Raw genomic sequence first — 13223 nt, forward strand, 5'->3', positions numbered from 1 at the left:
TTGAACATTCATTCAATTTCCTTCAGCTTAGCCTCTTTATTCATCACAGGTCACCACAGTGGAATGAACCGCCAGCTATTCCAGCACATGATTTAAACGGCGGATTCTCTTCCAGCCGCAACTCAGTACTGGGAAACACCCATACACTTTCTCACACACATGCACTATGGACAGTTTAGTTTATTCAATTCACCTATAGCACATGTCTTTGGAAATCCACGCCATGCAAACTCCACACAGAAATGCCAACTGGCCCAGCCAGGACTCAACTAGTGACCTTGCTGTGAAGTGACAGTGCTAACCACTGAGCCACCCGTAATTAAACATTGTTTATAATATTATTAGCTTTATGCACGGTCTGGGCATACAGTTGTTATGTTGGTAATGGTTGTTACCTCTGATTGACCAAGATGCAGCAGCTATAAATTGTACTCGTAGACATGACTCTGATCAATTCTGATAAATAAACTCACATCTAAGTGTGCGCTCATATTATTAATTCAACAAGCTAATAATATTGTAAATAATTTTTCATTTCTTGCACAGACCATTTGTTTTGCATCACAAAATTTCAGTGTATGATCAGGAGCCATGGCTATTGTTTAGACTTATCTGTACGTTTTTGAATGGGTTTTGACTTGTATGATTTGTATGGTTTTGACTTGTATGAATCACCAAGGACCACAGATTCAGCTAAAAATCGTCTTTAATGCTACGGAAGGAAAAAAAAAAATCATCATCTTGTATGGACTAAGATTGAGTACATTACTGTGTTCATTGTTTGGGTGTACTATCCATTTAACTGCACATACTAGACATATGAGGTTATTTTTAAAGCATAATTCCATAGTAATACATACATGTCGGACAGGAACATCATAAATTGTCGCTTCTGTGTTGTTTTCTGGAGGCGTCGAAGAACTTTGCACAGTTCTGTGAGTCATCTGAGACTGAGAAAGAGAACACTGTTAAAAACATACTGCAGAATGATAATAATGTGAGAGAAAATCTGAGTGAGCTTTTACCTGTGGATGAATTTTGAAGGACTTTCTTCTCTTGACAATCACTACTATTAAAGTCATAATCAAGCCCAGCAAAACCACGGCACAGATGGCGATGATGACCCAAAACATAAGCGGTGGCTGAGATTGCAGATCAGACTGCTGCTTTTCATGGCCTGAGGAGTAATGGAAATAGTGAAACACATTTTAGACAGAGCTGTTTACACTGGGCTCATGTTTATTTGGCTGTTTTTTTTTTTGTTGTATTTTGTAATAATTACATATAAAATACATATTATTTGAGAACAGATAAGACCCTGTAAAAAAGCTTCTTGATTTCTAATCTGTGAAATCAGTTATATACACTCGCTGGCCACTTTATTTGGTCCAACTGCTCATTAAAACAAATTTCTAATCAGCCACGCACATGGCAGCAACTCAACGCATTTAGGCATGTAGACATGGGCAAGACGATCTGCTGCAGTTCAAACTGTGCATCAGAAGGGGGAAGAAAGGGGATTTAAGTGACTTTGAATGTGGCATGGTTGTTGGTGCCAGATGGGCTGGTCTGAGTATTTCAGAAACTGCTGATCTACTGGGATTTTCACGCACAACCATCTCTAGGGTTTACAGAGAATGGTCTGAAGAAGAGGAAACATCCAGTGAGCGACAGTTCTGTGGGCGCAAATGCCTTGTTGATGCCAGAGGTCAGAGGAGAATGGCCAGACTGGTTCCAGCTGATAGAAAGGCAACAGTAGCTCAAATAAGCACTCGTTGCAACCGAGGTCTGCAGAAGAGCATCTCTGAACACACAACACGTCCAACCTTGAGGCGAATGGGCTACAGCAGCAGAAGACCACACCGGGTGCCACTCCTGTCAGCTAAGAACAGGAAACTGAGGCTACAATTCACACAGACTCACCAAAACTGGACAATAGAAGATTGGAGTAACGCTGCCTGCTCTGATGAGTCTCCATTTCTGCTGCCACATTCGGATGGTCGGGTCAAAATTTGGCATCAACATCATGAAAGCATGGATCCATCCTGCCTTGTATAAATGGTTCAGGCTGGTGGTGGTGTGGTGGTGTGATGGTGTGGGGGAGATTTTCTTGGCACACTTTGGGCACATTTGTACCAATTGAGCATCGTGTCAACGCCACAGCCTACCTGAGTATTGCTGCTGACCATGTCCATCCCTTTATGACCACATTTACCCTTCTTCTGATGGCCACTTCCAGCAGGATAACGCACCATGTCATAAAGCGTGAATCATCTCAAACTGGTTTCTTGAACATGACAATGAGTTCACTGTACTCTTATGGCCTCCACAGTCATCAGATCTCAATTCAATAGAGCACCTTTGAGATGTTGTGGAACGGGAGATTCGCATCATGGATGTGCAGCCGACAAATCTGCAGCAACTGCGTGATGCTATGATGTCAATATGAACCGAAATCTCTGAGGTAAATTTCCAGTACCTTGTTGAATCTATGCCACGGAGGATTAAAGCAGTTCTGAACGCCAAAAGGGGTCCTACTAATAAGGTGTACCTAATAAAGTGGCCGGTGAGTATATACAGTTTAAACCAGAAGTTTACATACACTCTAAAAAAAGGAACATAACAGTTTTTTTTTTTTAATGTCTGATGGTAAATCATAATAAACATTTACTATTTTAAGTCCGTTAGGATTATCTAAATCATTTACATTTGCTAAATGCCAGAATGATGAGATAATTTTTGTTTTATTGTTATTAATTTCTAGACAGTCAAACATTTACACACATTTCCTTGGTATTTTTTTAGCTTTGCTTTTAAACTGTTTAACTTTGGTCAAATGTTTTTGGGTATCCTTCCACAAGCTTTTCACTAGTTTGCAGGAATTTTGGCCCAGAATTAGTGTTAATGAGTCAGATTTGTTGGCTGTCTTGCTCACACATGCTTTTTCAACTCTGCCCACAAATTTTCTATCGGATTGAGATCAGGGCTTTGTGATGGCCACTCCAAAACATTCACTCTGTTGTCCTTAAAGCACATTTGAACTAGTTTGGCAGTATACTTAGGGTCATGGTCTGTGTGGAAGACCCATTTGTGGCCAAGTTTTAATTTCCTGGCTGATGTCTTGAGATGTTGCTTCAGTATTTCAACATAATGTTCTTTCTTCATGATGCCGTCTATGCTGTGAAGTGGACCAGTCCCTCCTGCAGCAAAACAGCCCCACAACATGATGCTGCCACCCCCATACTTCACAGTTAGGATGGTGTTCCTAGGCTTGTAAGCTTTCCCCTTTGTCCTCTAAATGTATCACTGGTCATTATGGCCAATCTTAGTTCCATCAGAGCACAGGACATGTCCCCAATATTATTCTTTTCTACAGGGTAATTTAGCAAATTGTAATCTGGCTTTTTTGTTGATTCTGGCTTGTTGATTTTCCCATGTTGTCACACAAGGAAGCAGTGTTTTTATATATGTATCTATATTTATATATATATATATATATATATATATATATATATATATATATATATATATATATATATATATATATATATATATATATATAAGTTTTTTTTCCCACTTAAAACAAGCTAAATTATCTGCCCATGAGGTAAGCAAAATAATCTTATCTCAAAAGGAAAACAAGATTATTTTGCCAACCCGCATTGGCTGATTATTTGGCTTATTTTGAGGACAATCTCTCCTTATTATGGCATTTTATTTCTTAAAATAAGACAATATTTTTTTGCTTGTCTAGAAAATGCTTCTTGATTTAAGAAGATTTGGATTAAAAACAAGACAAAAAATCTAAGGAAGAAGAGTTAGAGTAGTAAAATCAACAGAACAGGAAACAGTTTTGCTTCTGCTTCTGTTTTTCTTTCTTGAGAAGCCAGAGTGGATTTACAAAACCATATTTCAACAGATGTGACGGATAAAAAAAAAAACTGCCTGATGTGGTAATTAATGTTATTAATAGCTTTAATATGCAAATAAGTATATCATCACAGGTTAACAACGAGGACGTGTCCCAGAATAAGTCAGCTGTGCCCCTGTACAATGTTTGAATTTAACGTTTTAATGTACTTTATTTGTTTGTGTATTAAATTAAACTGATTATCAGGGGAAAAGAAATGGATCTATGCTGATTTATTATTTTTATTATTGTTATTGAACAATGAAAACATTTTCAGTACAGAATTATATTATACAAACTACTTCAAATTCAAGTGGAAAATACTAATAGTTTCACAGAAATACATTAAAGAATGTACAAACTTGGATACTCGAGTGGCTTTGTGTTAATTTGAGGGCAATATAGATTGAATATAACACTAAATTTCATTTTTAAATTCTCTAAAACATGTTTTTTTTCCCTGTAAATTTACATTTATGAACATGTAATTTGCCCATTTATTTTTATTAAAACAATAGTGGTTTTATTTGTCTCTGGAATTTTGTTAAATTCCTAAAAGAAGTTCTTTCCATGTAAAATAACATTTTTATCAATATTATTAACAAAAAAGTCAAGCACATTAAACAATAAAAAGATACACAAGGGCAGTGCCAAAATAAAGGAATAACAGTCTCTGGCTTCTGCTTGTAAAAGCTACATCTTACATCGATATCTCTCCTTTTAAATAAACTTTAGCAGAATATAACCTATTACGAAGATTAACAGATATCTCTTTCACTGTGTTTGTCAAGAGATACTGATGGGCAGAAGCCAGACTTTTTTTCCAAACATCATCAGTGACAAATTGATACCAATATGCAATTACATTTGGTTTTGGAGCAAATCCTTCTGAAAAAGAGCTCTTGTTTATTATATATATATATATATATATATATATATATATATATATATATATACACAGCAAAATATGGGGACCCAAAACAACTCTATGGGTGTTAATTTCAACACTTTGAAAGTGTCTCATGGGGTCCACTCAAAACAGAGTTAAATCAACACTTTCAAAAGGGTTGGCACATTGACACCGAAGTAAGGGTTAATTTTAACTCTGGGCAGAGTTAAAAAATGTAACTATATTTAACACCGCCTGGTGTAATATATTATTTTATTCAACTCTCTTGAGTGTAAATATGGTAAAAAACTCAAATAGACTGTAAATTACAAAAGAAAAAACATTTTATTTGAAAACATTCACCACTTCAACAATTCATTCAGTTTTTAAAATGCAACAATGTCAAATATGCTTTAAATGTTTTATTAGTACAGACAGTATCAACAAAATATGTATGACCAGTGCTCAAAAAGGCTGTTTTAGTCCTTTGGTCCAAACTTGATGTTTCATCAGTTTTCTTCTGAACGCATAGTTTTCTTCTGAAATTACATTTTAAACAACTTGACGTGCAAATCTTTCACTTCTGGTGTTTCCTTGGTCCTCCATATCAAACACAGCAGTTTAAATGAAGGTATAAATGCTGGAAACTTGTGTGAAAACAAACTGGAGCTAGGAAATCTCATCAAGCATGTCCTGTGAATGAAGTGCTTCCCAGCCACAGGATGACCTTTTTATCCATGACGATGTAGCAGCTGCTGATCGCTCGTCTGGTGGTTCCTGATGCACGGATATAGGGTGATACTCTTCTAAGAACTCTTCAAGACTCCAGCATGACTAAGATAAATGTTTGAAAACAAATTGCAATCAAATTCTATGATATATTTAAAAGAACATTTAAAGTAAATAAAACATTCAAGAAATCTAAACTCACCTTTTGAAAATCTTCATGATGATCCACAACTTGACTCTCCCAGCTGGTTGAGGTGACAGGATATGGAAAAGTAAAAAAAACACACACATCACTGTTGGATCTCCAAAAACAATTAGGTTAACCACTATGACTAGAACTGGAAAAACAGGCAGCTGTCTGTCCAGAATCCTGAATTTAACACAACACTTGGAGCAAAATTTAGAGGATCTTAAAATCTTTTATATCATTTAGTGATGCTGACTTCCCCAAAATATTGGCCACAGTGTAAAAAATATTCATAAACTTACAGTTTTCTGTAAGCGTGTGCGTGTGTGTGTGTGTGTGCGTGCGTGCGTGCGTGTTTCTTTACCAGATTCAACTTGTTGGGCCCTTTCAGGTCCAGTATTGACGCCACCTTTCCTGGAGTCTAGCAGATGTTTCAGGTCCAAATATAATCTTAACTATTAGGATAAGCAGAAGAGGAAAAGTGCAAAGCAAAGAGCAAAACATTATTTAAGTAACAGTTCACCCACAATACAATACTTATCACCTTCATGTCATTTGTTATTCTTTAATGCTCTAATACCCTCTCAGCTTATTGTGAAACAAATACAGAACTTTATCAAACATACCTTCATTATTATCACAACATATGACCAAGAAGGTGTGCTTGGTCATTTCACCAACTCTGGAAATACACCATCCGTCTCTAATCAGCCACCGTCACAGGGTCTTGTGTTATTGTATAGAGAACTGTGGCTGTTAAAAAACAACAAAACATTAGTATCTACCACATATGCATAACCTTCAGATAAAAAAGAGAGATAAACATCACAAAGTATGCCTCACACTTTTTCAGATATATTTTGATTCAGATGTTGATTATTGATAATAAATCTACAAATCAAACCTGTATCATCATTAGGCTGCTCAAATATGAATCAGTTGATTAATTTTACAGACAGGTGGCTGTTTACAACGCACTAAATTGTCTTTAATAAAACGGAAATGTTGTGTACAGTACATGCTAAGTTTAGCCTAGTTTTAAGCACAATATCATGCGGGAGAAAAAGCTTGACTAAGATGTTCCTGACTACAGAAATAGCCTAACTTACTAACGTCAGACATCCCGAGTTGGGAGAAGTCATTTTCGGGAGATACAGAGTTGATTTGCGGGAGGTAGCGGGAGAGATGAGTACCTGAAGAGCGGTGGGGTGACTTGCGCGCGACGTACCTAAAGAGCGGTGGGGGTGACTTGCGCGCGACGTACCTGAAGAGCTGGGAGGGATGCGGTGGAGAGGGGTGTGCAAAGTGTTTAATGACCGGGCGGGAGACGCGCGATTTCCGGGAGATTATCATTCATTTGCGGGCATCTACTTAGGCATCTGGGAGTCTCTGTGCATTTGCGGGATAACGTTAACGTTAGTCCCGCAACTTCCGGGAGACTTCTGTAACGTCAAATGTCTGATAAAGTGCAAACGCGGTCATTTAAAGACATTAATGTTAACATTCCGACTTTAATGGTTGTCAACGCTTAATATAATTCAAGCGTACGTTATCACGCGAGTCTATGGACTAAAGGCTGATTTATACTTCTGCGTCAAACACCGGCGTATGCTACGGCGCTGACGCATAGCCCATCGCCGTGGCCGTCGCCGTCACTGACGTGCACCTCTCAAAAATTGTAACTACACGTCGCAACAACGCGTAGCGCAAGCTCTGTGATTGGTCGGCTTGCTAGCGCCGACGAGTCTGGGCGGGACCGAGAGCCGCGCGAATGGCGCGAGCGATTGTTTACAAGTGTGGAGTCCCGTGAAGGAGCTCCGGATGGAAAGTTTTGTTCTTTGTTTACCTCATGGTTAAAGTTGTTGCACGTCCGCCGGTTCCTGCCTCAAAATGAGCGAGTTTGAGTCACTTGTACATCCAGGAAGTGTTCAGAATAGCAAAACAGAAGCGAAGAAACTCGACACAGAGGAACATTTACACCTCACTGCCCACTAGCGTTTCGGAAGTGTTAATGCAGACCAACGGAGACAGCGCGCAGAAGTATAAATGCCCAGCCACGCGCGTTGCCTGCGCCGTGAGTTACGCCGGTCACTTGACGCAGAAGTATAAACCAGGCTTAACGGTATATGGACGGCCACGAATGAACCAGTTTAAAAGGGCTGCGGTGTTTAAAATAACCAAATTAACATACACGGATAACAAACAATCATATGTTTTAGTCAGGAAGCCTTTTACAAGTAAGCATATGTTCATTTACTCACCAGATATGTTTTAGAAACTCTCCAGAGCTTATGGAAACCGTCCTGTGTTGCCGTTAGCATCCGGGCAGAGTAGGCTAGGCTGCTCCGGGGATTCCCTCGCTAGTTTGCTTCGAATTAAAGGAGAAGTGTCGATTTTATTTTACAGATGGGTAACGCACAAAATGGCATTAAGCGTGACAGAAATGTGTTGAACATGTACATTTGATGTTTTTATGCACTATGTATGCGTGAGCATATATAAAAACATTCTTGAAAAGAAGTCGATAGTAATGCAGTTAAGCTAGATACACAAACGACCATGAATGAACTGCAGAAGATTAAAATTGTCACTACATTCTAAAGTTATTAACTTAACAATATGTTTACAACTGTATTTCCTTAAAAAAAGTCAGTAAAATACCAACATTTAGGTAGTTTGACTCACCAGTTGCTGTTCTAAACTTCAGATGGAAAATGGCGTCTGGAAAATTCTTCAGTGACTGGGGCTGCATGAATTCCCGGATGTTGGAAATAACACCACCAAGTGTAAAAAAGATAACTCCTTGATTTCGCACTGAATAAAATCAATTCTAACTCTTATTATATTCATTTATCAAAATCTAACTCTTTAACGTCAACACTTTACTCTGAAATGCTTCAACACCGAGAATTTAACTCAGATGAATTTGCTGTGTATATATATATATATATATATATATATATATATATATATATCTTATTTATACTTTTATAAATATATAAGATTAATTATAGTTAAAAAGTCAACAATGTGCATATCACACATGAAATATGTGGATGTATAATTTCAGAATTTGTATTGTTTACTTTATTTTACACATATTTAAATGTCATTCTGTGTTCTTGTGTTGATATGTATATATGTACTATATGTATCCTGAGGTCCTAAATAAAACATACTAAAAAAAAAAAAATTCCTTGTGTGTGCCTACACTTGGCGAATAAAGCTCATTCTGGTTCTGATTATTGACCTGTTGTTTATTTTTTACAATAGAAGGAAAACATATTTTACCTACAGAGAAATAACAGGGTGCAATTTAATAATGATACTCAATGATAATTTAATCTGTAATAATATTAATAATAATAATAATTTAATTTATTTTAATAAACAACGTGCATATTTTGGGAGAGACAGCACCAAAATAGGCGCAAAAAAATGGTCTACGCGCTACGTTGAACTTTAACATAAGTGACGCAATTGACGCATGCGCACAGCAATACATTTCACAGGAGCGCGCGTTTTAAACGCAAGCGGGGATCGCAGCCGTTCATACAGATTCCTGGCCGTTGGATGATCATAACATAGGTAGGAAAATATGATATGAAAACATTACAAAACCAGTGCTCGAAGTGGGACTATACACACCGATAACATTGTACTGTCACCTGTATTTCAAGCCTATCCTTACTTTTTTCTGTTGTACTGGCACTTCCGACGTGTTCTCAGGCGCCCGCCCAATTTTCCCGCCCCTTACGTCAATCATTGGGGATTACAGCTTCCAGCACTGGACTAAATTAAAATAAGCTTTTGCAGTTATTTGCTTAATTTTCTATTTAATTATAAGGTGTAATTGCTGCACTTAGTGACATTTAAAGCACTATTTTGAGCTGGATTAGCTTGTCGGATGATCAACTTAACCACACTTTTGGTGTACCGAAAATATTTCCTAAAGATTTAGAATGAAAAAATATGAAGGAAAATAAAGACTTATTTTTAAAATACATATTTAGTACATCATGTGTCATTACTAAAAATAAAACCTGTTAAAGTTTCAAATTAAAAACTAGTCATTTGTCATCTTTTATAATTTATTAGGCAAATAAACTGAGCCGCACATGACATTTTCGTCATATACATGTACAATTAAAAGATAATAATAATGTAGAGCTTGACCACTTTTCTAGCCTCTCTTGTAAAAGTAAAGGCTAATAAATTTGAAAAATCATGGATGATAAAAATAGGCAAATTGTTATAATAATACACTTCAATACGGTCCGCTTTGGTGCTTCCCTGTTTTTTATTGGTCATATTTTTCTGTCAAGAATAAGGTCCAAGATTTAGAATAAAAGTTCCTTGTAAAATGTTTTCTTTTATTAACAACAATACAGGTCAGTGATAGAAGACTTTACTTACATCAGATTCTGCTTGATCTTAAAGCCTTTGATGGGTAAATTTCATGATTCATAATGGCTTAGCAGTCAAAATAGGACAAATGAGTTCTGGACTTTTGTCAATGGTGGATGGGTCTTTCGAACCACTCAAGCGCCCCCTGGCTACAAGCCTGAAATAATTATCATATTTTGACCCAAATTTCATTGGTTTCTGTAAAAAATCAACAGAAACTTCTATAGAAGCAGTGACCGAAGTGGAAGAGATGGTGATGATGAATTTAAATAAGGTAAGACAAACTAAATATTCTTATTAGATGAAAACGCATCAAATATCTGGTAAACTTCAGTAGGCCTGGTTAATTTTTGTGTTCTGTGCTCCAGTATGTTAACAATTATGCCATCTTTATGAAAATTAAATGGTTTTATTACAAAAGAAGGTTTTGGTACAGGCTAGTAAACAATCCTTTCTTTGCTATTTCATCCATGTAATTTGAAGGAACGTTGTGTTTTCACAAAATTGCTTGCCACAAACTAAATCAACATATAAATAAGCTTCAAAATCTGTCGCACTATGCCAATATTATTAGAATATAAACAACACTTGAAGTACAGTCCATTGAACGAGCTGCATAGCTAATGGCAAAGAAATACAAAACTATTTATTTAAAGATGTTTATCTGATGACAACCCTCCAAGGACTTCAAGGACAACACAAAATATTAAGCAATACACAAATGCACTTAATTAAAAATGTATTATACACATATCAACATCAACATTGAGAAAAGGACACCATATACTGTTTAACTGCAGGTTAACTAAGTGTTCAAACGTGAAGAATATTTAACACTCGTCTGACACGTCTTTCAATTTACTAGAACGTCTTTGTTAAGCTGCTTTGACACAATCTACTTTGTAATAGCGCTATAGAAATAAACATATTGATACTATTGACCGTAATCTTCAATTCAATTAATAAGTAGTATGAATGAAATTTACACATACGACATTGGTAATGTTTCCATTATCACATGACCTACCTGCTTCAGATCCCTTACTTCACTCCCATTCATCTTCATTGAATGTGCACTTCAAAATCTCGCCAGTAGACCCAGTTTTAATGGCTCATTTAGGTGGTACTTGTCTACTGTTTTTTTTAATACTATGAATTTAGATGTATGACTTGGCACTTTTACACACTGTATTTAACTGTTGATGGTATACTGTTTGGCAGTATCTTGTTGTATTTTGCACTGTCTGTAGCCAGCACCTACGCTTTTCACTCATCATAGCACACTTGCTGCTGATGATGTGACGATAAGAGTGATTTGATAATGGAAGTCATGCTTACACGCAATGTTTGGAGCCTCAGAATGATTCCTGCTGACGTGGTTGTTGGCGTGGCACTGGATCCCTCTGTCCGCTGCAGTGACATTGATGCTAATGGAGGACAGGGAGGACTGTGTCTCCACACAGTGACTCTTTTGGCAGTCATACGTGGCCCAGCTGCCGTCCACTGAGCAGTTCACTGTGGCCAGACACTCTCCGGTGGACGAATTAAAGTCATGCACCTTGATTACAGGCTCGGAGATGGTGTCTGGGAAAAGACCACAGATGAGTTATAAAAATCAACATCAGAGCACACTGCAAGAAATATCCATCAATAAACCGATTTCTGTATTTTGTGATTTATAGGTTTTTCAATTTTAGGCTTTTAGCATTAGCATTTTTAGAAAATTGATCTCTCTTCCAACAACTTGGTGTTGAAAAAGTGACTTCTATTGACCTTTGAAGCTTCTATTGACCTTCTATTGACCTTTATTGATCTTAAAGTATTAAAAGTTGTTAAATCAATTATGTATGAGAAAATTAAGGCCCTTAAAAGGTGTTAAAAAGTTTTAATCGCGTTTTTACGAGGTTTTAAATTTTGTTCAAGCGCTGTCCAATGAGTTTGACTTAAAAAAACCTTAAATATATTTATTTTTCTCTTAATATTGACAACCGCGTGTTGATTGGTTCAGGTCGGGCGTGTCTGGCCATGCTCCTCAGTCTGGGAAGGTAATGTGACGCTCTCCACATGTAGCGAAACCAATGTGAAAATGTCCTGGTTGGAGAAAGATGAGTTTAAACAGTGGCTGAAGCCTGTGGCTAAAAACAACCACATAATCTATTCTTTCAAGCTTTGTTTCTTCCGAGCTTATCTTAGTTCTGTTGCAGGGTTGTGCTCTATTGATTTATTTAACTACAACTGTTTATTAACAACTGTTAAGGGTTTGATCCTGATTGGAACTTGAAGTGACGATGAGGTTTTAAAGTATTTATATAACATCTTTAAAAAGTCTTAAAAAAGTATTGAAATTACTTTTAGGATTCCTACATATACCCTGTCATAGCTTAAAGTAATATTGCTTGGACTAATGTAAATTATGGTACAAAATCATGTAATAAATTACCAGTATACACGCACAAAATACGCGTGTTACTTATTTAAAATGAGCGAAAGCAACACGAAATTTTCTTTTTGGACAACTTAATTTTTTATGTTCATTTCATTTTCTTTCGGCCTAAGGCTTATTTATATTTCTGCGTCGAGTGTTCGGCGTGACCTATGGTGCCTGTCTTCTGTGTTGCCGTGCATTTATACTTCCGCATGCTGTTTGTGTTGCTCTGCAATAACTCTTCAGAAACACTAGCTGGCGGTAGGTTTCTATGCTCCTCTGTGTCGAGATTTTTGCCAGGTATTTTGTTTTTTCTAAATGTTACAAGTAGCTAAAACTCGCTCATTCAGAGGTGGGAACTGGCGATTGTGCAACAACTATAATCATAAGGTAAACACAAAACAATATTTTCCATCTGGAGCTCCTTCACGCGATTCGACGCTAGTAAACAATCACTCTATTGGGCTCATGGCTCTCAGTACCGCCCACACTCTTCACCGCTACCAAGCCGACCAATCACAGAGCTTGCGCTATGTGTTGATGCGATGTGTAGTTAAATTTTTTAAGAGGTGCGCATCAACATCGGCATAAGCCACGGCAAGGGTTATGCGACCATGTGCAGGCTGTGCTGGAGCATACGTGTTCGCTTGACGCAGAAGTTTCTGAGGTTGCCACA

General features: G+C 37.1%; 1 protein-coding gene and 1 long non-coding RNA gene across 4 annotated transcripts in view; both read right to left on the minus strand.

The window, feature by feature from the left end:
• Positions 1-13223, minus strand: part of si:ch1073-220m6.1 — a 30267-nt gene that overhangs the window by 5468 nt on the left and 11576 nt on the right. Inside the window, exons 4-6 of the mRNA XM_005168805.6 lie at positions 11461-11706; positions 1026-1177; positions 861-950 (exon numbers count right to left, since the gene is read on the minus strand). Of these exons, the coding sequence (XP_005168862.1) occupies positions 861-950; positions 1026-1177; positions 11461-11706 (488 nt within the window). The remainder of the gene's footprint in view (positions 1-860; positions 951-1025; positions 1178-11460; positions 11707-13223) is intronic.
• Positions 5127-8438, minus strand: LOC137496142 (uncharacterized). Of its 3 annotated transcripts, none has more exons than XR_011016242.2 (6): positions 8401-8438; positions 7977-8083; positions 6342-6468; positions 6080-6165; positions 5731-5773; positions 5127-5633 (listed from the first exon to the last, which is right to left on the minus strand). It is a non-coding gene; the product is annotated as an uncharacterized lncRNA (long non-coding RNA). The 3 variants fall into 3 exon arrangements; XR_012383053.1 differs by having other exon boundaries at positions 6080-6170; XR_011016241.2 differs by lacking the exon at positions 8401-8438 and having other exon boundaries at positions 6080-6170; positions 7977-8084.

The sequence above is a fragment of the Danio rerio genome, chromosome 7 (genome assembly GCF_049306965.1).
Source record: "Danio rerio strain Tuebingen ecotype United States chromosome 7, GRCz12tu, whole genome shotgun sequence".
Lineage (NCBI taxonomy): Eukaryota > Metazoa > Chordata > Actinopteri > Cypriniformes > Danionidae > Danio > Danio rerio.